General features: G+C 47.3%; 1 protein-coding gene and 1 non-coding gene across 2 annotated transcripts; both read left to right on the top strand.

The window, feature by feature from the left end:
* Positions 1-4,148: 4,148 nt before the first annotated feature.
* Positions 4,149-17,602, top strand: LOC122924769 (histone H2A.Z-like). Its single transcript, XM_044276190.1, has 5 exons — positions 4,149-4,285; positions 7,824-7,901; positions 9,046-9,159; positions 11,029-11,158; positions 17,312-17,602. Exons 1-5 carry the CDS (start codon positions 4,283-4,285, stop codon positions 17,371-17,373), a joined length of 387 nt encoding a protein of 128 aa, XP_044132125.1. The 5' UTR covers positions 4,149-4,282; the 3' UTR covers positions 17,374-17,602.
* Positions 10,738-10,817, top strand: LOC122925281. Its single transcript, XR_006387594.1, has one exon.
* Positions 17,603-23,210: the final 5,608 nt, after the last annotated feature.

Below are 23,210 nucleotides of genomic sequence, written 5' to 3'. Positions count from 1 at the left end.
CACAGTGCGGCCCTCTGCCCCCTTGCAAGACGGGTGGTAACGAGCCGTTGGGGGAAGCCCGCACGACTAGTTCGCGCGGTACCACAGGCGCCAATCCGTTCTAGAAACAAATGCCTAAAGAGGGCCACACTTGTGTAAAAATTGTCCACATAAAGATGGTACCCCTTGCCGAATAAGGGTGACACCAAGTCCCAAACTGTCTTCCCACTGCTCCCCAGGTAGTCAGGGCAACCGACCGGCTCCAGGGTCTGATCTTTTCCCTCATAGATCCGAAATTTGTGGGTATAGCCTGTGGCCCTTTCACAGAGCTTATACAATTTGACCCCATACCGGGCGCGCTTGCTTGGGATGTATTGTTTGAAGCCAAGGCGCCCGGTAAAATGTATCAGGGACTCGTCTACGCAGATGTTTTGCTCTGGGGTATACAAATCTGCAAATTTCTGGTTGAAATGGTCTATGAGGGGCCGAATTTTGTGGAGCCGGTCAAAAGCAGGGTGGCCCCTGGGACGGGAGGCGGTGTTGTCACTAAAGTGCAGGAAACGCAGGATGGCCTCAAAACGTGCCCTGGACATAGCATCAGAGAACATGGGCATGTGATGAATCGGGTTCGTGGACCAATATGACCGCAATTCATGCTTTTTTGTCAGGCCCATGTTGAGGAGGAGGCCCAGAAAAGTTTTAAGTTCGGAAACTTGGACTGGTTTCCACCGGAAAGGCTGGGCATAAAGGCTTCCCGGGTTAGCGGTGATAAATTGTGTGGCATACCTGTTTGTTTCGGCCACAACTACCGTATTTTTCGCCCTATAAGACGCACCGGCCCATAAGACGCACCTAGGTTTTTGGGGAGGAAAATAAGAAAAAAATTATTTTTAGCTTTTGGTGGGTTTGGAACTAATGGTGGTCTGTGGGTGGCACTATTACTGGGGATCTGTGAAGGACACCGTTATGGGGGGATCTGTGGATGACGGACACTGTTATGGGGGGGATCTGTGGATGACGGACACTGTTATGGGGGGGATCTGTGGATGACGGACACTGTTATGGGGGGGATCTGTTGATGACTGACACTGTTATGGGGGGGGATCTGTGGATGACTGACACAGTTACAGGGGGGGATCTGTGGATGGCACTGTTATAGGGGGGGATCTGTGGATGGCACTGTTATAGGGGGGGATCTGTGGATGGCACTGTTACAGGGGGGGGGATCTGTGGATGGCACTGTTACAGGGGGGGGGGAATCTGTGGATGGCACTGTTACAGGGGGTGGGGGATCTGTGGATGGCACTGTTACAGGGGGGGGATCTGTGGATGGCACTGTTACAGGGGGGATCTGTGGATGGCACTGTTATATATGTGCCATCCACAGCCCCCCAGCCCAAAACAGTGGCATCCACAGCCCCCCAGCCCATAACAGTGGCATCCACAGACACCCCCCCCCCCCCCTTAACTGTGCAATCTACAGATCAGCTCACCCACCCGCCGCCGCCCCCGCCTCTGCCGCCCCCAGTGCTAATATTACATGTCTTATTCGATTAAAATGTATTAGATATGCCCCCTCACTCCTATATTGCTAATCGTACCTTACATCCTATTCCTAGCTTATGTAATGCAGGCCGGGCGGCCGGCGCGTCACTCGCTGACGTCACTTGCCTGCGCCGCCTGCTTCATTCATAAAGTAGGCGGCGCAGGCACGTGACATCAGGGAGTCACGCTGCCGCCCGCCCGTCCTGCATTACAGAAGCTAGGAATAGGATTTAAGGTACAATTAGCAATATAGGAGTGAGGGGGCATATATAATACATTTTAATCGAATAAGACATTTAATATTAGTATATCGGAGCGGCGGGGCGGGGCTATAGTACATTGATTGCACCGCCCCGCCGCTATTCCCGGCCCCCAGCTCCTCCTCCAGTCACTCCCCCGGCCCCAGCGTACGCTACATCGCATCCAGCGATGTCAAATTGTCCGCATTCGCCCCATAAGACGCAGGGGCATTTCCCCCCCGATTTTTTTGGGGGAAAAAGTGCGTCTTATGGGGCGAAAAATACGGTATGTCTAAAAGCTCCGCAGTCAAGAACAGCTCAAAAAATCCCAGGGCTGAACCGATCTGAGCTGTCTCAACCCGAACTCCAGACTGGGCGGTGAAAGGGAAAACTACAGGTGCGGCTGAAGTTGGGGACTGCCAATCAGGGTTTGCCAGCACCTCTGGGATTCTAGGGGCTCTACGGGCACGTCTTTGCGGTGGCTGCGACGGGGTCACTACTGCACGTGCCACCGTACCAGCTTCAACTGCCCTTCTGGTGCTCGCTACTTCACCAGGTTGTACGGCAGTGCTGGTACTAGGTCCAGGGAGGGCTGGGCTGCTGGTGTATGCCTCACCACGTAATCCGACAGCACCAGCCCCACTCTGCTGCTCTTGAAGCGGATCCTGCGCAACCTGCGTTCTAGCGACACGGGGCCGGGTACGCCTGGTGGTATCAGGGACCTCAGCCTCCTCGTCCGAACTTTGGGTCAGAGAGCCACTGCTTTCTACAGGTTCGTATTCTGACCCGCTGGATTCATCAGATGAGGGTTCCCACTCCTCATCCGACTGGGTCAGAAGCCTGTAGGCCTCTTCAGAGGAATACCCCCTGTTTGACATGTGGGCAACTAAATTTAGGGGTATTCCCTGAGACTACCCAAGAAAAAAAAAGCAAGCCTGTCTTACAAAGGGGAGGCTAGCGAAGTACCGGAGGCCGCTGCGGTTGATAAAAAATATCAAAACAGATTTTTATTATCGCCGCAGTGCGTGTAAAGTGATTGTGCAGTGATCAGAAAAAAAAAAAATTTTGTCACTGCGGTGGGGCCGGTGTGGCCGAACGCACGTGTGGGCGACCGATCAGGCCTGATCGGGCAAACACCGGGTTTTGGGTGGAGGGCGAACTAAAGTGACACTAGTACTATTATAGATCTGACCGTGATCAGTTTTGATCACTTCCAGATACTATAAAAGTACAAATGCTGATTAGCGATACACTAATCAGCTAATAACGGACTGCGGTGCGGTGGGCTGGGCGCTAACTGATCGCTAACTACCTAACCAAGGGACCTAAACTATACCTAAAACCTAACGGTCAATACCAGTGAAAAAAAAAAGTGAGTTTACACTGATCATTTTTCTCCTTTCACTAGTGATTGACAAAGGGGTGATCAAAGGGTTAATTGGGGTTCAGGGGGGTGATCTGGGGCTAAAGTGTAGTGTTTGGTGTACTCACTGTGAAGCCTGCTCCTCTGCTGGATCCAACCGACGAAAAGAACCAGCAGAGGAGCAGGCAGCCATATAACAGATCATATTTACAAATATGATGTTATCTGGCGCTGTGATTGGTTTTTTTGAAAATCATCAGCTTGCCAGCCGCGATCATTGGCTTGCAAGCTGATGACGAAATGGTCTTCTTCGAAATGCCGGCCCGAACTGCGCATGCGCGGGCAGCATAGCGCGTCATCTCGCGTCTCGCGAGATGACGCGTATATGCGTCGTTGTGCGCAGCGCTGCCGCCTCCGGACCGCACATCTGCGTTAGGCGGTCCGGAGGCGGATAAAGGACCAGGTGTTCCGTTCCGCAAAATACAGAATACACACGGATGTCATCCGTATTTCCTACGGATGCGTTTTTTCAGACACAAAATACATGCGGTCGTGTGCATGAGCCCTAAGTTACAGTTGGTTCATGCACACGGCAGCTAAACTGCTGCTGAACCAGGTGTTCACCAGCCAATTTCAACTGCCTGATGAGAATATGCCATAAGTGCCTGAGTTTCACAGCAGTTTCTTTCAGAAGCTTTTGTGCTTCCATTACAGCGGCCATGTTGGGGTTTTCTATCTATTCACTTGTATTATTCCCACTCCACATGCTGTCTCTTCGCATACGTGAGGTAAAGCTTTTTACACAGGGGTTGTGGACTACTTATAGTTATTAGACAATGCGCAGCATTTCTCCTAATAAGCACAAGAACGTCTTGCGCTATTACATCAGCCTCCATCTTTACATTGTACCACGCACGTTTCCAGTTTTTCGCGCTCAAACCACACAGACAAGACGCGCTTTGTGGTGTAGCCCCGCCCACTTTCGCCCGCGCTACAATCTCCACCTCCTAGCTGAAAGGACGCCGGCCATTGGTTGACTTCTGAACTGCAGTACCCGGATGTTCACGGTTCTCTATAAATAGTAGCTGTGTCCGCGGGAGGGTTTTTGCTTCGAGTCCGGGCCTTGTGTTAGTGTATTGTGAAGCGAGCTTCGACCATGGTAAGTGCGCGCCTCTGTTGTTCTGGCCTAGCTGCTCTATAGCACGAGACGGCTTTGGAGAGGGGCTGGCTTTCCCCTCCGTATGTTGCCGCGTTTTCATCCATTGTTTCCAGGCGGGCACGTGATGGAAGCCGTACGTTAAAATTCCCTCCGTTTTCGGTTGCCGCATGGTTTCCGGACGGATGCTAGTGTAGCTTCTGCCGTAGTCGACTGCCCGTATGGTATAGGTGGTTTCCAGTCCTATTGTGCAATGGAATACGTCGGGTCTCCCCTCCCCCTAGTGGTGAGGGAAGCCGATCGCCCTGCAATCCTCGGTGCGTTGGCAGACTTGCTCACCCCCACCCATAAGCCGATCACTGGGTCTCCAGTAATCCCCCCTCCCCTTCCCACCGTAATCGTTACAATGGCTTATTTGTGCACTGGAAGGCTGCCATTTTCCATGGCACATAATGGATTTCTAGAGCCACCATTTAACAAAGCCCAGTGGTCGTTAAAAGTGGTTTCCAGGGAGATGGTTACCCTTTTTATTTGTCAGAGGATTTAAAGTGTTCCTTTTGCTGCCCCCCTCATCGCTCCCTGTAGTACTCCACATTATCTGAAACTGGTCCCCCCCCCCCCCCCCCCCCCCAGTAGGTTATGAATGTTTCTGGTGGTCCTGGTCTGAGCGTTCATGGCTCTGTAGTTGGTGCACTGAGGACCTGTCCAGGTGAGGCAACTTTTACATCTGCGCTTTGCCTTTCTATCATAGGATGGAAAATGTTTGCTTTGTTCCCATTCATTGTCAATAGGGAGAAAGCAGAATTGAAGGGAAAGGAGCGCTCCGGAATGCGTTCGGTGACGCACACAAACGCAGGCAGAGTGCTTTCTGGGATGTGGATCAAGACGGATCCGTCATGACTCTCAATGGAGATGGGTCCATTATCTGACCCTATAGAAAACGGATTGGTCCTCTGTTGACTTTCAATGGAGTCTATGACGGATCCGTCTTGGCTATTTTATGGATTATACAACCGGATCCGTTCATGACGGATGCAGGCCGTTGTATCATCATGATGGAAGCGTTTTACGGATCCAGCATAAACGCAGATGTGAAAGTAGCTTAACTGCCCTTTGAGCACTTGGAGAGTTAAGGGGGTAGTAGATCTGAGACATTGGTGGCATATCACTTCTAGGCTATACCACTGTCAGAAGTGAGATCTGCACCTAACCTCCCCCCAAACGGGTGCACCGCACATGTGATGTTCTCCAGTCATTTCTGTGGGAGTTCTTGATCATAAGTGAACGGGAGCGCACATCTGCATACTCACATCTACGGGCCTGCTAGTGATTTCCGCAAATCCCATAGAGGGTAAAGCCTCCTGTGCAGATCACTTTTGTTTGGGGAGGGCTTCTAGAGAGGTGATAGGTGCAGGTCTACCTCGATCTGGCATTGGTGGCATAGCCTAGTGATATTTCACCAGTGTCTCAGATGACCCTACCGTTTTAAAGGTATCTTGCAAGATTAGGATATGTATTAATGGTCTTTTATGGCGCTTTTACTTATGTGGATAATGGATTAGGTGATCAGTGTTATCACATTGTATGTCTTATACAGGTAAAAACAGTGATTCTGTATGTGGACGAGCTATTGCATTAGCGAGCGCTCCTCCCCATACCGTGGAGGAGAATGTAAATACAGCGGTCTCCTTCACTGACTAGCAGGTGACCTTAAAAGGGTTTCTGTCACCAGATTTAACCCTATTGAGTTTAGCTGACATTAGCATCGCTAATGTCTGCTAGCTTAACTAGCCTATTCCTACTTTTATGACCCCATTACGCCAGAAATATAACTTATAATATGCTAATAAGCCTTTAGGAGCAGGGGGGACGTTGTGCCTGCTCCTAGAGGCTCTGTTCTCCCACCTTTGTCGCCTCCCTCCAAGTCTTGATTGACAGGGCTAGGCAGCGCTCGCAACTGTCTGCCAGCCCTGTGCTCTGGTGAAATCTCACGCCGTTCAGTATTTGGCACCGACGCGGTGAGGATGCTGGCAGCCTGCGAGCCTTTCCCTCACAGTGCCTGAACCTCTAGGAGCAGGAACAACGCTAGATAAAAGTAGGAATAGGCTAGTTAGGTTCAGCTGACATTAGCGATGTGCTAATGTCAGCTAGTTTAATAGGGTTAAATCTGGTGACAGAATCCCTTTAAAGCGATGGCAGACCAGCATTTTAATGCAGCGATTTATAATGTGCAAACTCGTTCATGTCGTTTACTTACTAGATTGCGGATGTTCAATGTATTTAGACGCAACGGTTTACATAGCGTGCCAGCACCGTGCTGAAAGATGGCATGTACTTTTACATCCGACAGTCCAGTCACGTATGAAGTCACAAGCATTGTGTGTTCAGTGCAATTGTTCAATGACTTCTTAAATTTCCACTAAACGATTATCATTTTACATGAATTGACTCCAATGTTATATCTGTGGGGGCTGTTTGGTGCTCAGGTGGTGAGTGACATTTCATGGCTCACATTACACCACCCATCTACATATTGCACCTTTAGTCCCAGGTTAGGCTACTTTCACACGTGTTTGGTGCGGATCCGCACCGATAATGCAAACACTTGTATCTGTTCATAACAGATCAGTTTGCATTATTCATTCAAAAAAGTATGTCAAAACGGATCCGTTCTGACTTGCATTGAAAGTCAATGGGGGATGGATCTGTTTGGCTCTGCATAGTCAGACGGTCACCAAAACGCTGCAAGCTGCGTTTTAGTGACCGTCTAAAAAAAACGCAATGGAGACCAAACGCAGCCAAACTGATGCATTCTGAACTGATCCGTTTTGGGACGCTTGTGAGCCCTGAACGGATCTCACAAGCGGACCCAGAAACGCCAGCGTGAAAGTAGCCGTAGCTGGGTATTGCAGCTTTGTTAGTGATTTGGGTCCCCTCCAATCTAATGTTGATGAATATTGTATCTTGGAAGAATCTTAAAGGGGTTATCTGGGTTAAGTGACCTACCCTGAGGATAGATAATGATCAAATCAGTGGGGGTCCGAGTCCCGGCCAATCAGCTGCTTCAGGGAGCTGCCGCACTCACGGTGCTGAGGGCTCTTGGCAGCTCTCCAAGCACAGTGCTGAATGCCATAGTGGCAGGGCTTGGTATTGCAGCTCAACCTCATTTACTTCAATGGGTTTGAGCTGCAGCAAAGCCATATGAACAATGTACAGTGACGTCTAGTGGCCTAGTAAGAGGTCAGAGTGCCTGGCTTCTAACAGCTGATTCCGGGTGTCAGACCCGCCAATTTGATATTGACCTATCCAGAGAATAGGTCATCAGTAGGAATACCTGGATAACCCCTTAATTCCTGCACAGGTTCCCATGTTACAGAAGGTGGAGGGTAAATCTGGTCATTGTTATAACAGACATATGGCTGTCCGATCCTCGCAGTTGTCATATTGGTTGTAGGTGGAGTACGTAAAGCGCTCGCCTTACAAATATGTATGTATTTTGCAGCATTAGCCAGCAACTGAGAGTTCTTATTTTTTTTAACAGGCTGGTGGCAAGGCTGGTAAAGATTCTGGTAAATCGAAAGCAACTTCGGTTACCCGCTCTTCAAGAGCAGGGCTGCAGGTAAGCAAAGTTGACGTGTTTTTCTTGAGCTGCTAACTTGTGTGATCGCACATGACTGCATACAGCATGCATACCTGACCCTGTGTAGGTGAGGGTTCCACAGGAGTCCCTTGGTCTTCACCTCTGTAGGTGCCACGACTGCTTGGCTGCCATAGTCTATGGGAGTTTTTAATGGCATTTGGATCCCAGTCTTTGGGACCTCATACTATTAGGCACTTGTAGCATATCCCATTAAATGGGAGTTATCCAGCAAATAGTGTTAAAGGGGTTGTCAGACTATATAAAGCCCCCCACTCTGCATATACTTATTTGCTCTCCACTCCCTGTGCCTGGTCCCTGTACTACCGCTGCTACTTCTCCCCGTTCGTAGATGGAAACATCCCCCCAGCCAATGGCAGACGGGGACTAGCCTCTCTAGCATCAGTTAATGCTAAGGAGGCTCGTCTGTGTCCCTGCCTGCCATTAGCAGCTGTTTTCATCCGCGTACGGGGAGAAGCGGTGGCGTGGGGAGCCAGGTAAGTATATTCAGTTGGGAAGGGGTGGGGGAATATTGGGGGGCTCTTTATATTCTGACAACCCCTTTAAGTACCTTAATCTTCAAAACTGTAGCTTGTGCTTGGCTATTTCCAGCAGCCCCATAGTTCAATGGAGCACTGACCAGCAGTCAAGGGGCCACTGCCAGTCGCCTTACCTCTTGCACACAGGGGAAACACTTGCTGTGTACTAAAGGCAGCAGGACCTGATGCTTCTAGTGTCAGGTCCTGCTGCCTGTGGTGAGTTTTGTATTTTTTAATTTGCTGGTGTAATTGTGGGTAGGGGGTGTGGTATCTATATTTTATAAACATAGGTACCATGGGCATTCATACTGGGGGCACTACAGAGGGGCATATATATACTGAGCGCACCGTGGGGGTATAATGTATTGAGGGCATTGGAGGTATTCGGTTTAAAAGGCCAATAAAATTTGTCTGATTACAGCTGTTAAAAACTAAAATGGATGCATACTCATAGAAAAGGGCCATGACAAACTGACAATTTATCCATTTGTATGGTAGTTTTTTTATTTTTATCCCACTGTTGTGTGAATGTATCCTTATCCCCCTAATACACAATTAAACACAACTGATTTACGGTTTCTCTTTAGTTTCCAGTGGGCCGTATCCATCGGCTTATGAAGAACAGAACAACCAGTCATGGAAGAGTTGGTGGAACAGCTGCAGTGTACACAGCAGCCATTTTGGAGTATCTTACTGCTGAGGTAAGACTTAAAGGGGCTATCAAGATTGATGGAAAAGTTCAAATGAAACCTCATAGTACATGGCACAATCTAACAAAGCTAGAAGCAGCCCTGTACCTCATGGATCCAGAGCTCGCCCCACTCATTGCTTCAGTTCTGCTAGGCTTATTTCAGGCCAGCAGCTCAGGGGGTGCTTTTCTTCTGTAGCTCTTTCCTGAAAATCTTTAACAGAAGATGACTGAAAGTTGAGGACTTAACTGAGCATAGGAAACTGTCAGTGAGGTAGAGGAATTGAGAAAACAAACAGCAGGTGGTATACAGATGCATTTTCTAGAATAGCTCACTAGCTATGCTAAGTTTTTAATTGCATACTGTTATACAAAAGTATTCAGATCCAGGTGCTGGTTTGAAAAATGTAGAATATTTTTCTTGGCACAAACACTGTAGTAAAAACTGCCCCCAACCGATCACAAACAAGTGCAAGTACTTGGTGATCTCCGGTGGTCTTGGAGATGAATGGCACAGCAGTGTGCATAAATAACCGTGGTGTCATTCAAATAAGGGAACATGGGGTGCCAGTAGTTGGTCCCCTGCTGATCACGCTTATTCCTTTATTCAGAAGATTGGGTGTAAAGGTTTGTGAGCTAACCCCTTTATGGGTACATACAGCCACATGTGCAGGTTTTTGATGCAGCTTTAAAGTGGGTTATGAAAAAATATATAGCACTGTAAATCTGATGGTCAGCAATATATAACTAAGCTAAGCAAGTGTTCTGCAAAAAAAATCTTTCCTCATTTCCCTGGTTCTTTTCTGGCTTTGTTTACCTGCAATAACAGCGCTCTCTACCCCTCCCCCTTCTATGAATACAAGGGCTTCCCTGAGTGACATGTCTGCCTGCTGGGAGACTCAGCAGCATGTTGTACTTGTAGGACAAAGTCCCAGCTGTATAATGACACTTCTGATACACACAGGATCTTCCCCCTACCTGTTCTTGTGCAACACTCTGCAGAACTCCTGTGCCCAACTCACTGCCTGCAGCTGCTCAGTAAGGCCTTCAGCCCTGAGTCTGTGCAGCTGAAGGGGTTAAGAATCCAAAGAGCCAACAAAGCAGCAGAGGGGAGTGAGTGGGGTGTGGCCACACATCTGCTTTCAGGCTTGTGCCCAAAACATTATCAGAGCAGAGGGGGTCTGACATCACAGGTCATGTGCATGGTAAAGCTGTTACATTTGCCTAGTTAGAAACATACGAAGACCCCCCAAAAAACTCGGGCAACCCTTTTAAGGGCATTTTATCCCCTTTTTCACCAAGTCGGCCCCTCTGAGATGAGCATCAGAGCATTTAACTGGCTTCAAGGGCTTTTTTTTGTTTGCAAGCTTACAATTCTAGGTGGAGGCTTCTGCCTAGGGCAGAGCATTGAAGCATGAAATGCTCTGATGCTCATCTCGGCGGAGCTGCCTGGGTGAAAAGGACATATGTCTGGGTTCAGAGCCTTTTTATACATCTTATCTTTGGTTTGTTGACTCGTTGGTTTGTCTTTGGTGTGATACTTTCTGCTAGAATGAAATGTGTATATGGGAAAACTAACAAACTTGATAACTGGTCAATGATGACTAGCCCACTGCGCAATCTTAGTTCTTATGAACATGATAGAAATAGTGCTGTATGTTTCTGAGACCAGTTATTGATTTTTCTCAATGTACACATACAGTTTAGCTTTTTGCATTCTAACTGTTCCTGGAAAACCTTGTGACAATAAATGGGTTTTCTAAGGGAATTGGATAGTGAGCTATTGAAGCTTGAAAAAAAATGTAAATCTGTCCAGAAGACATGATGCCTTTTTGAGCTAAGCGTATAAGTGTTTAAGATTTCCTTTGCTCTTCACTTTAAGGTCCTTGAGCTGGCAGGAAATGCATCAAAAGATCTGAAAGTCAAACGTATTACACCACGTCACTTGCAGCTTGCCATAAGGGGTGATGAAGAATTGGATGCCCTCATCAAGGCTACTATTGCTGGTGGTGGTAAGTATACTGGTGGCTGCTTTGATATCTGCAGCTTATTCAAGGAAACTCATTACTATGGGGGTTAGCTTTTGAAATGAAACAAGAAATTATCATGTACAACATGGATACTTATGAGACTGCCATCTGGAGTTGAGCGCAAACTGGTCCTCGACTACCACCAACAGTTCATCCTTGGATGATTTCCCATAGACAGTAACTATGGCAAAATATCAAAATCTTGTGCAATTTAACCATTCTGATGTTTTTAAGGGTTCTTAACCCCATCAGGACACTGAGATTTTCAATTTTTGTGTTTGTTTTTCACTCCCTGCCTTCCCATAGTCCTAACTTTATTTTCCCATTCACATAGCCTTATGAGGGCTTATTTTTTGCGGAACAAGTTGTACTTTCTACTGGCACCATTTACAGTTGCATACCATGTAAATGGGGTAGAATTGGGGGAAAAATGCAATTCTGATAAAGGCTTTTATTTTACACTGTACACTATACAGTAAAACTGACCTGTTGTAGTCATTCTCCAGGTCGGTACAGTTACAATGCAACACTCCTATAATTTTTCTTGCATTACAACATGGCCGTTTTAGACCACTCAGATCAGGTTATAGACTCTTTGACCCTCATTACAATCGTACCTTTCTCTTGTGTCCCTTGTCCAGATAATGAAAATAACACTTTTTAAACTTATGCAAATGATCTTCTGAAGGTGCCCAGGGGCAGTGTTACTGGGCAATGTGCCCAGAAAAACACACCTCCAGCCGGCGGACGTCACGAGCGGCACCAGAGGATGGCGGGCAGGGAACTGGCCTGCACCTGTGCAGTGCTCTGCCCATTATGGGCAGTAGAGCATCTTTTCATATTGCACATGCGCCGGCTGTCTTTAGTTGGCCGGCACATGCGCAATATGAAAAGCTGTTCCTGTTTTTTTTTTTTTTTTCCTGGGCACCTTCGGAAGATCATTTGCGTAAGAGTTTAAAAAGTGTTTTCATTATCTGGACAAGGGACACAGAAGAGAAATGTACAATTGTAATGAGGGTCAAAGTCTATAACCTGAGCGGTCTAAAACGCTCAGATTAGGTGAGACTCCCCTTAGGGTACCTTGGGTGACAATAACTGGCAATCATTAGATTGCCTGTTGTGTTCATTGGTTAAATAGCAGTCATTGAACACTTCATTTGCACTGTGCCAATACAATGCTGCCGCCTAGTGGCCTGTTTTGGTATATTCCTGAAATAGACACCGAAGCCTGCTTGAGGCTTTGGTGTATTTCATTGATGTAACAGGTTCCCCGATCTCAGTTACGGAACACTGTTACCGGAGCGGAAGCGTGTGACTTCTGCTTCCGCACTGAGCAGATGCTGTGGTCACATTTGACCACGGCATCTGAAGGGAAAAATGGGTGTGATCAGCCTTATAGCTGATCGCATACATGTGTCTTGTGGGTCTCTGCTATTTAAAATGGCAGAAACACCCAACTATGGCGCCTGCAGCACGTGTGAGCAGGCGCCATGTTAGAGGACCTGACTTCCGCTGTACATATAAGATGGAGGTCCTTAAGGGTTTAAGGACTTGAGTAACACTTCTATAAAGGTATCTGACCCGTGATTTTTGTGGCAGCTCTGAAGGAGTTTGAAGGTCTCTACTGGAACCAAGATGTTATATCTTCTAGATCAACAAATCTCCAAAAACAGAACGTTCAACCTTGTTTCAATTAAAAAGAACCTGTCGTCGGGATTTTGGGTATAGAGCTGAGGACATGGGTTGCTAGATGGCCGCTAGCACATCTGCAATACCCAGTCCCCATAGCTCTGTGTGCTTTTAGTGTGTAAAAAAAAAACTACTTTATACATATGCAAATTAACCTGAGTCCTGTCTCAGACTCATCTCAAGTTAATTTGCATGTGTATCAAATAGTTAATTTTACACACTAAAAGCACACAGAGCTATGGGGACTGGGTATTGCAGATGTGCTAGCGGCCATCTAGCAACCCATGTCTGCTCTATACCCAAAATCCTGGTGACAGGTTCCCTTTAAAGTCTGAGGGGCGTGGGAGTATATAGCACATTCAAGTTGTACCTTACTGCAGTTAATGGCTGTGCTAGTAATTTACTTACCGAATGCTGGAAGTCCCTTTCATAGAAGTCTGTCCACACAGAAGGCTTTAGGCGTGAGTAAATAACTAGCACAGCCATTTATGTAAGGTGCAAATAGACTGAACTCTAAATTTTCCCCAGGTGTCTGCACTTTAGAGATGGTGCCTGCTTTGAAGAACAGTGATGGCATAGCTGACCATGGCACCTGAGGTGTCTTTCCTTCAAAGTTTTGTGCTCCTGGAGGCTGAACAGCTCCCCAGCATGGCGATCAGGGAAGCTGTTCATTCTGTGGTAGCCTTAAATCTTTAGGACTCATTCAGATGGCCGTATGTTATCTGCAAAAATGCGGGTCTGTTTTTTGCTGATGAGTCCGGATGTCTGCAAGAAGATTGCTTTCTGCATTTTTGCAGACCCATATACTTCAATAGGGCCACATCCCGATTTTCACTGACAAGTATAGGGCATATTTGTTTTGCAGAGCCTTAGAACTGTAGAAAAGGGCCCCATAGAAGTGAACGGGTCTGCATCAAATCTGCAAAAGATTTTTTGCAGACAGCATATGGCTGTGTGAATGAGCCCTTAGGAAGACCTGGAGGCCACCACAGCAATAAGTTCTTATGGAGTCCTGCCGGTGATGGGTCTGTCTTACCACTTGGGGTACACAATAACAAAACCCATCAAACTATGATGGGATTGCTCTAATCAAATTTCCCCCCCCATTTGGGTTTTCCAGCTTCCCATTACATTGTATGCAATATAATGTGCTTCCATTAGAAAGTATAACTTGCCCTCATAGCTATGTGTACAGAAAAATAAAAAAATATATGCCTCTGGGAGTAAAGATGCAACATTGGCAAATTTGCTTTGTCCTCAAGGGGTTATTCCATGAACTTAAACAGTAAACACTTAAAACTCAACAAAGATGTAACTAAATGTGAGGTAACTTGAGAACAAATTATAGTTGTAGACCTTTGTAGAACACAATGGGCCAGATTTATCATGACTCTGACAGCTCACTCCACTTTAACATATGGCTAAAGTCAGTTTTAGCCAAGTCAGATTTATGATCGGCCCTTTAAGACTGTAATAAATGTGGTTTGACGGTAGCAGTTTATCCGTCAGTAAGCAGCTTTACAAAAGTCGCGCATCTTTATGAAAAAGTCGCACGTTTTTATGAAAAAGTCGCATGTTCTATTAAAAAGTCTCATAAGATAAGCATGGTCCTCACTGGAGTGAAATTGCGACTTTTTAAATAGTCCCAATAGTAAATCTGTCTAAAGATTCATTTACATAAAAAAAACACACTTACTTTTAGAAAACTGGCGAGCATAGTGCAGAGCAGAAAAAAGTTGCAAATTTTTGCGCAGTTTAAGCGATTGCGCAAAAATTTGCGACTTTTTCACTCCATTAGGCTACTTTCACATTTGCGTTCGGGGCTCCGCTTGTGAGATCCGTTTAAAGATCCGTCCAGCCTTAATGCATTCTGAGTGGATGCGGATCCGCTCAATGCATCAGTCTGGCACCGTTTGTCCTCCGCTCAGCAGGCGGCACCCGAACGCAGCTTGCAGCGTTCGGATGTCCGCCTGGCCGTGCAGAGGCAAACGGATCCTTCCAGACTTACAATGGAAGTCAATGGGGACGGATCCGTTTGAATTTGACACTATATGGCTCAATTTTCAAACTGATCCGTCCCCCATTGACTTTCAATGTAAAGTCAAAACGGATCCGTTTGCATTACCATGAAGAAATTTATTTTTATTTTTTTTGTTCATGGTAATGCAAACGGATCCGTTCTGAACGGATCTAAGCGTTTGCATTATAGGTGCGGATCCGTCTGTGCAGATACCAGATGGATCCGCTCCGAACGCAAGTGTGAAAGTAGCCTAATTCTGACTTGAGCTAATGATAAATCTGGCCCATTGACTTGGATGCTCTGTCCTAGAATGCATGATGTGTACAGGTCCTTCTAAAAAAATTAGCATATTGTGATAAAGTTCATTATTTTCTGTAATGTACTGATAAACAGACTTTCATATATTTTAGATTCATTACACACCAACTGAAGTAGTTCAAGCCTTTTATTGTGTTAATATTGATGATTTTGGCATACAGCTCATGAACCCAAAATTCCGATCTAAAAAAATTAGCATATTTCATCCGACCAATAAGTGTTTTTAATACAAAAAGTCAACCTTCAAATAATTATGTTCAGTTATGCACTCAATACTTGGTCAGGAATCCTTTTGCAGAAATGACTGCTTCAATGCGGCGTGGCATGGAGGCAATCAGCCTGTGGCACTGCTGAGGTGTTATGGAGGCCCAGGATGCTTCGATAGCGGCCTTAAAGGGGTTGTCCAGGTTCAGAGCTGAACCTGGACATCCCTCCATTTTCACCCCGGCAGCCCCCTGACATGAGCATCGGAGCAGTTCATGCTCCGATGCTCTCCTTTGCCCTGCGCTAAATCGCGCAGTGCAAAGGCATTTTTCTGAGTTCCGGTGACATACCGGGCTCTCTATGGGGCTGACGGGCAGCCCGGTGACGTCACCGGCACTGATGGGTGGGATTTGGCTCTGCCCTAGCCAGTAAAACGGCTAGGGCAGAGCTAAAGCCCGCCCCTCAGAGCTGGTGACGTCACCGAACACACTGCTGGGTGGAAGTTACCGCCCGGCAGTGTGTTATTGAAAACACAAGCCTGTGCCCTGCGCGATCTAGTGCAGGGCACTGGAGCGCATCGGAGCATGAGATGCTCCGATGCCAGGCTCAGGAGGGCTGCCGGGGTGAAAATAAGGGTATGTCCAGGTTCAGCTCTGAACCCGGACAACCCCTTTTAAGCTCATCCAGAGTGTTGGGTCTTGCGTCTCAACTTTCTCTTCCCAATATCCCACAGATTCTCTATGGGGTTCAGGTCAGGAGAGTTGGCAGGCCAATTGAGCACAGTAATACCATGGTCAGTAAACCATTTACCAGTGGTTTTGGCACTGTGAGCAGGTGCCAGGTCGTGCTGAAAAATGAAATCTTCATCTCCATAAAGCTTTTCAGCAGATGGAAGCATGAAGTGCTCCAAAATCTCCTGATGGCTAGCTGCATTGACCCTGCCCTTGATAAAACACAGTGGACCAACACCAGCAGCTGACATGGCACCCCAGACCATCACTGACTGTGGGTACTTGACACTGGACTTCAGGCATTTTGGCGTTTTCCTCTCCCCAGTCTTCCTCCAGACTCTGGCACCTTGATTTCCGAATGACATGCAACAGTCCAGTGCTGCTTCTCTGTAGCCCATGTCAGGCGCTTCTGCCGCTGTTTCTGGTTCAAAAGTGGCTTGACCTGGGGAATGTGGCACCTGTAGCCCATTTCCTGCACACGCCTGTACACGGTGGCTCTGGATGTTTCTACTCCAGACTCAGTCCACTGCTTCCGCAGGTCCCCCAAGGTCTGGAATCGGTCCTTCTCCACAATCTTCCTCAGGGTCCGGTCACCTCTTCTCGTTGTGCAGCGTTTTCTGCCACACTTTTTCCTTCCCACAGACTTCCCACTGAGGTGCCTTGATACAGCACTCTGGGAACAGCCTATTCGTTCAGAAATTTCTTTCTGTCTTACCCTCTTGCTTGAGGGTGTCAATGATGGCCTTCTGGACAGCAGTCAGGTCGGCAGTCTTACCCATGATTGCGGTTTTCAGTAATGAACCAGGCTGGGAGTTTTTAAAAGCCTCAGGAATCTTTTGCAGGTGTTTAGAGTTAATTAGTTGATTCAGATGATTAGGTTAATAGCTCATTTAGAGAACCTTTTCATGATATGCAAATTTTTTTAGATAGGAATTTGGGGTTTTCATGAGCTGTATGCCAAAATCATCAATATTAAAACAATAAAAGGCTTGAACTACTTCAGTTGTGTGTAATGAATCTAAAATATATGAGTCTAATGTTTATCAGTACATTACAGAAAATAATGAACTTTATCACAATATGCAAATTTTTTTAGAAGGACCTGTGTGTGTATATATAGCAGACACAAATGTTTAGCTCTGATAATAAAGGCTCATTATTGTTTCTTTCTAGGGGTCATTCCTCATATTCACAAATCTTTGATTGGCAAGAAAGGGCAGCAGAACACTGTTTAACTCCACCATCGAACATGGATGTGGACTTGACTTCTCTGGAATTTGCTTGACTTTCCATCTGCGTTACAACCAGGCATTTGGAACGTAACCAGTTTTAAGTTTTGGCTTCAAAGAAGCCAGTTCTGCATTGCATCGGCTGGGAATTATTTTTAACTTTTTAAGCAGTTTTTTTTTTTCTATTGAACTACAATTGTTTTTCTGACTTAATAAATGTTAACCATTCCTTCTTGCTGTGTATTTGTCTTGTATGAGATCTAGTTTGGTGAGCTGACAGGTGGTTCCCCCCCCCCCCCCCCCCATACCGCTTTCAGTAGTACAGGGGTTAGCAACCTGATGTTTGGAAACTAGAATGAGTTAGAAGAACCGCTGAGTGTCTGCATGTTGGGAGTTGTAGTTTCACAACATCTGGAGTGCCAAAGGTTGCTGATCCCTGCTAATACATCACCATTGTGTCAATGAAGGCAAACTGAAAGGCTTATCTTTTATATGGGACTGGACAACCTTGGGTAGGGATGGAGTGTCTAATCGGCCACTCCATTCAACTCTAAGAGGGGATACCAGCTGTAGGGGTCTCCAATAAGGAGGAAGTGTCGCCTCGAAACCCTTGCCCCTAGAAGGGTTTGCTGGTGAGCTGATGGCATCCCCATCTGTCCTGGAACTAGAGATATCCCGAGACACATTCAGGACTGCCCAGCTCCAGGATCCCACATTGTTATGGGCCAGAGTAGGGTTGGACAATATCAAAAATATTCCCGCGATAACTATTAAGAAATTTATCACGATAATATATCAAGATAAATGCCCATTTAGAAGAAAAAAACACTTGGTAACACAAGGAGACGTTACACTGTATGGGGCAGCCACAAGGAGATGTTAATTGTTATACTTATGTCCTTTTTCACCATTTCGGGTATCTGTAACTAGTCAATTGACTTCTAGTAACAACAAAAACATTACAGGGTTAATTCTGTACCAGAACGAGTGGTTTATTGTAGGGATGTCCCGATACCATATTCTTTTTTTTTTTTTTTTTTTTTTAGAAAGGGTACAGATACTCTTAAGTACTCACCGATACCAATTATAACAATTAAATAACACATTTAGGTTGTGACCACTGACCAACCAAAGGTCCAAAGTTCAGCCTCTGATCAGCTTCCCCCCCCCCCCCCCCCCCCCCAGCCTCTGGGCAGTTCCAATTGATTGCCATGGCAGCCAGGACGCTACTGAAGTCCTGGCTGCCATGGTATGTTGGTGAGCAGCATTATACTCGCATGTGCCGTGGCTGCCAGGCGCTACTTCTGTCTGTGCGGCACATTGCTAATGACCGATGAGAAGGAGCTTATACTCACAGCACAGTGGCCGCCAGGCGAAGAACATTCTGACTGAAGAACATTCCCGGCACCTGACCTCAGAGGATGCTGCAATCTGCCCAATTAACCCCTCAGGTGCCACACCTGAAGGGTTAATTGCACAGATCACAGCATCCTCTCAGAGGTCAGGTGCTGGGGATGCGAGTCACAATTCCTTCCCCCACGCCGGTTGAACTGCTAAGAGCGCCACTGCAAGCGGCCAGCAGGTATCGGGGACATTTGCACGAGTAAAAGTACTCGTGCAAATGTCCAGTATCGGTTCATGCTGGGGCAGGCGGCTGCAGATTTAGAAGCAGTCAGCGCACATGATCGCTTCTGACATCACAAAATACCGCAGTATTTAGGAAACTGCGATATCGCCTTTTTTTTAATACCGCGGTATATCGTGATACCGGTGTATATCGCCCAACCCTAGGCCAGAGAAGGGGTGACTCATCAATGGAGTGGCTCAGCACCCAGGAGCCAACTCAGAATTTCTTTTACCTGGCCTGTAACCAGGACCTGCTGTACCGGGTCGACAGTCTGGCAAGAGGTAATAGAACAGTTGGTGGTTCCCCAGCCATACCGCTGTATGGTATTAGACTTAGAGCATACTCATGTGTTAGGAGGGCATCTGGGGGTCCATAAAACTCAATAACGTATACTGCAGGGTTTCTATTGGCTTGGGGTATATGAGGAAGTCAGGGGGTTTTGCCAGTCCTGTCCAGAGTCAGAGGACAAGCCCCCAGCCTCACTATCATAGTTGCCTGGTGCCCATGCCCATTATCGAAGTACCTTTTGAAAGGGTCGCTATGGACCTGGTAGGCCCCATTAACCAGTCAGCCAAAGGCCACCAACATATCCTGGTCATAGCAGACTATGCTACTTGCTACCCTGAGGTGGTACCCCTGCGCCACACGTCAGCCAAGCTAATAGCCAAGGAGCATATGGGGGATGTTCTCCCGCGTGGGGATACTGAAGGAGATATTGTCGGATCAAGGGACTCCTTTTATGTCCAAAGTGATTAGGGAGCTCTGCAAAATATTAAACACTTGCGTACATCCATCTATCATCCCCAAACTGACCGGCTGGTGGAACGATTTAATAAGACCCTGAAGTCTATGCTCAAGAGAGCTGTGGCAAAAGACTGAAAGGACTGGGACCTCTTGCTGCCCTATGTTATTTGCAGTGCCCCAGGCGTCCACTGGGTTCTCACCGTTTGAGCTTTTATACGGCAGACATCCCTAAGGGCTGCTAGATATTGCTAAAGAGGCATGGGAGCAGCAGCCTACCCCCCCCCCCCCCCCCCCCCCCAAAAAGCATAGTTGAGCACATCAAGAAGATGCAGGACCGGATACGGACAGTTCTGCCCATAGTCCGTGAACATACGGAAGTGGCTCAGCTGGCCCAGAGCCGCGTGTACAACCGGCCCGCCCAGGTAAGGACATTTAACCCAGGTGAACAAGTGCTAGTGCCCACCAGATAGCAAGTTCCTGGCCAGGTGGCAAGGACCATAAGAGGTTAGGCCCCATGAATTACAGGGTATACCAGCCAGAGCAGATATACCATGTTAATTTACTGAAATCCTGGAAAGAGAGGTCTTCTTGGGTATGGCCTGCACTCTGTCTTCGCTGCAGAGATCGTCCCAGGCCCTAAGGTGGTACCTGAGGACACCCCTGTGGTAAAGATAGGTAGCAGTTTGTTGACTAAGCAGTCTCAAGAAGTGAAGGAGTTAATTAGCAGGAATAAGGTCGTGTTCTCTGACCTTCCAGGACGTACCAACCTAGTCCAACATGACATTGTTAGAGCCCCAGGAAAAAATCTCTTTACGACCGTACTGGAGGCTCGGTGACAAGCCATTGCAGAGGAAGTGAAGTTTATGCTGAGGTTAGGGGTCATTAAGGAGTCTAGAAGCGAGTGGGCTAGCCCAGTCGTTCTTATCCCGAAGCCCGCCGGATCATTCCGTTTCTGTAATGATTTCCAGAAGCTAAACAAGATTTCAAAGTTTGATGCCTATCCCATGCCGTGAGTAGATGAGTTAATAGAGCGAATGGGTAAAGCCAGGTATTTATCGGTGATCTCACAAAAGGGTACTGGCAGGTAGAGAAGACTATAATGGAACAGCCCCTCCGGCGTGACAAAGGCAGAGTGTTGCCCTTCGGGTTGCACGGCGCTCCGGCCACGTTTCAACGGCTGATGGAAATCGTCCTCCGACCACATCTCCGGTATGCCTCAGCATATTTGGATGATATCATCATTTAGCAAGGACTGGGAAAGTCACTTGTCAAAGGTTCAAGCAGTGATAGACTCGCTCAGGAAGGCAGGATTAACTGCCAACCCAAAAAAGTGCTCAGTGGGACTTGAAGTGTGGTATTTGGGTTATGTCATTGGACGCGGAGTCGTTAAACCCCAAGTAAATAAGATTGAGGCGATCCGAAGTTGGCCTAGACCCCTTACGACTAGGGATGGTAGGTTAGTATATGCAGTTCATCCCACATTTCGCCACCTTAGCTGCCCTGTTGACAGGACTCCTGAAAGGTAGAAAGTCTGTAATGGTTCGCTGGGATGAGCAGGCGGAAAAGGCGTTCTCCCGTTTAAAGTCGGCCCTATGCGGGTCCCCAGTTCTGATGATGCCCCGACTTCGGATGGGAATTTATAGTTTAGAAGGAAGCCTCTGGAGTAGGCCTCGGGGCAGTACTCTCCCGGGAAGTCAACGGTGAAAAACACCACATTGGTTTCCTGAGCCGCAAGCTCACCCCAGTGGAAACCCAGTACAGCGTGGTAGAAAGAGAATGCCTCGCCATCAAGTGGGCACTTGAATCTCTCAGGTATTACCTGTTGGGGAGAAGGTTCCGTCTGGTGACCGACCATTCCCCTCTCCAGTGGACGAGCCAGGCCAAGGAGGGGAGTGCTCGGGTCACCAGATGGTTCTTGTCCCTCCAAAATTTTAAGTTCAGGGTTGAGCACAGGGCAGGTTGCCTGCAAGAGAACGTGGATGCCTTGTCCCGGGTACACTGCTATATGTGTGTTCACCCCGGTAGGATTGAACAGGGTTGTCAAGCCTTAAGGGGTAAACAAAGGGGGGAGATATGTAGGGGAGTATCTGGAGTGGTAGTGGGCGGAAGATACGTGCCACCGAGGGTCGTGACCCCGGTGGAGTAAGAGCTGGGTCTTTTGTGTTTTGGCAGCAGTGAGTGCTGTTCACATAGCGGTCCGGGCCGACTCTTACTGGGAACAGGCAAAGTGCAGGGTGGGTGTCTGTTCCCCACGGACCACCACGGTTTTCGGTTGTTGGTGTCAGTCTACACTGATCCGGGCAGGTTGGTTTCTCTGGCCCTAGTCGGGTAGTGAAGGAGTTAATCCTTCACTATGCTCGGTGGGTGTGGTCTTCCTGCTACACCCAGAGCCTGTGAATATAGGTCTGGTGTTCACTGACTGTGGGGCCCTGAAGAAATGCGGTCTCCTGTCTCTCTGCATGAAGGTGTATGGGAGGCTGATCTGGTCCGGCTGAGCTCTATAGTCCGCTCCGTCTAACAAAGACTGCACAACTGATGCAGGCGCAGAGAAGGACCAGAAGAAGGGATCCTGTGGCCGGAGCCAATCCCTCTTCCAGGCCGACACGTGACCTGTCTACCTTGCATGAACTTGGACGAACCTGCCCCAGGACAAGGTGTAGTACCGATCACTGGTGGGAGAGACTGTGTTAACAGGCACCGAGACGCCTGCAGCGTTTGGGGCTCCGTTGTGGGAGGTGGGGTTTCTGAACATTGCTATTGTGTTAACTGCTCAGTTTTTGATGTGACGCACTGGAGTTTATAAAAGAGCACGGTTTGGAGACACAGCCTGTCTCCTGAGCCTCTGTACTGCCACCGCTACTGCCCGCCTACCAGAGCAAAACCCGCACAAGGGCTACAGTAAAAACTTTCATCTTCCTCCCCTTCAAATTACTTCTATACAAAGTTCTGCAATTCAACAACAAATAATTGAAAAAGACAGTCAGGTCCATAAATATTGGGACATCGACACAATCATAACATTTTTGGCTCTATACACCTCCACAATAAATTTGAAATGAAACTAACAAAATATGCTTTAACTGCAGACTGTCAGCTTTAATTTGAGGGTATTTACATCCAAATCAGGTGAACAGTGTAGGAATTACAACAGTTTAGATATGTGCCTCCCACTTGTTAAAGCGAACCTTTCACCTCATTTTCACTTTATAAACTAGCAACAGTACCTTATAGATTATCTTGAGTGTGTTGTTATCCATGTTAGTGCCGCTTTCCTGCGCTGTTTATTCATAAAAATATCGTCTTATAAAGTTCAAATTTCGTGCTCCAACAGTCAAGCAACAAGTCAAGGGGGTAGCCCTTCCCTCTCCTCTGGCCGTACCTCCCCTGCCCTAACGCCGCCTCTATGCGCTTTTCAAATCCATTGTGGTGGTGTATAGAGCCAAAAATGTTATAATTGTGTCAATGTCCCAAT

This window comes from Bufo gargarizans, chromosome 1, assembly GCF_014858855.1.
Source record: "Bufo gargarizans isolate SCDJY-AF-19 chromosome 1, ASM1485885v1, whole genome shotgun sequence".
Taxonomy (NCBI): domain Eukaryota; kingdom Metazoa; phylum Chordata; class Amphibia; order Anura; family Bufonidae; genus Bufo; species Bufo gargarizans.
Note: the sequence above shows the minus strand (reverse complement) of the source record. Positions and strands in the feature narration are given on the sequence as shown.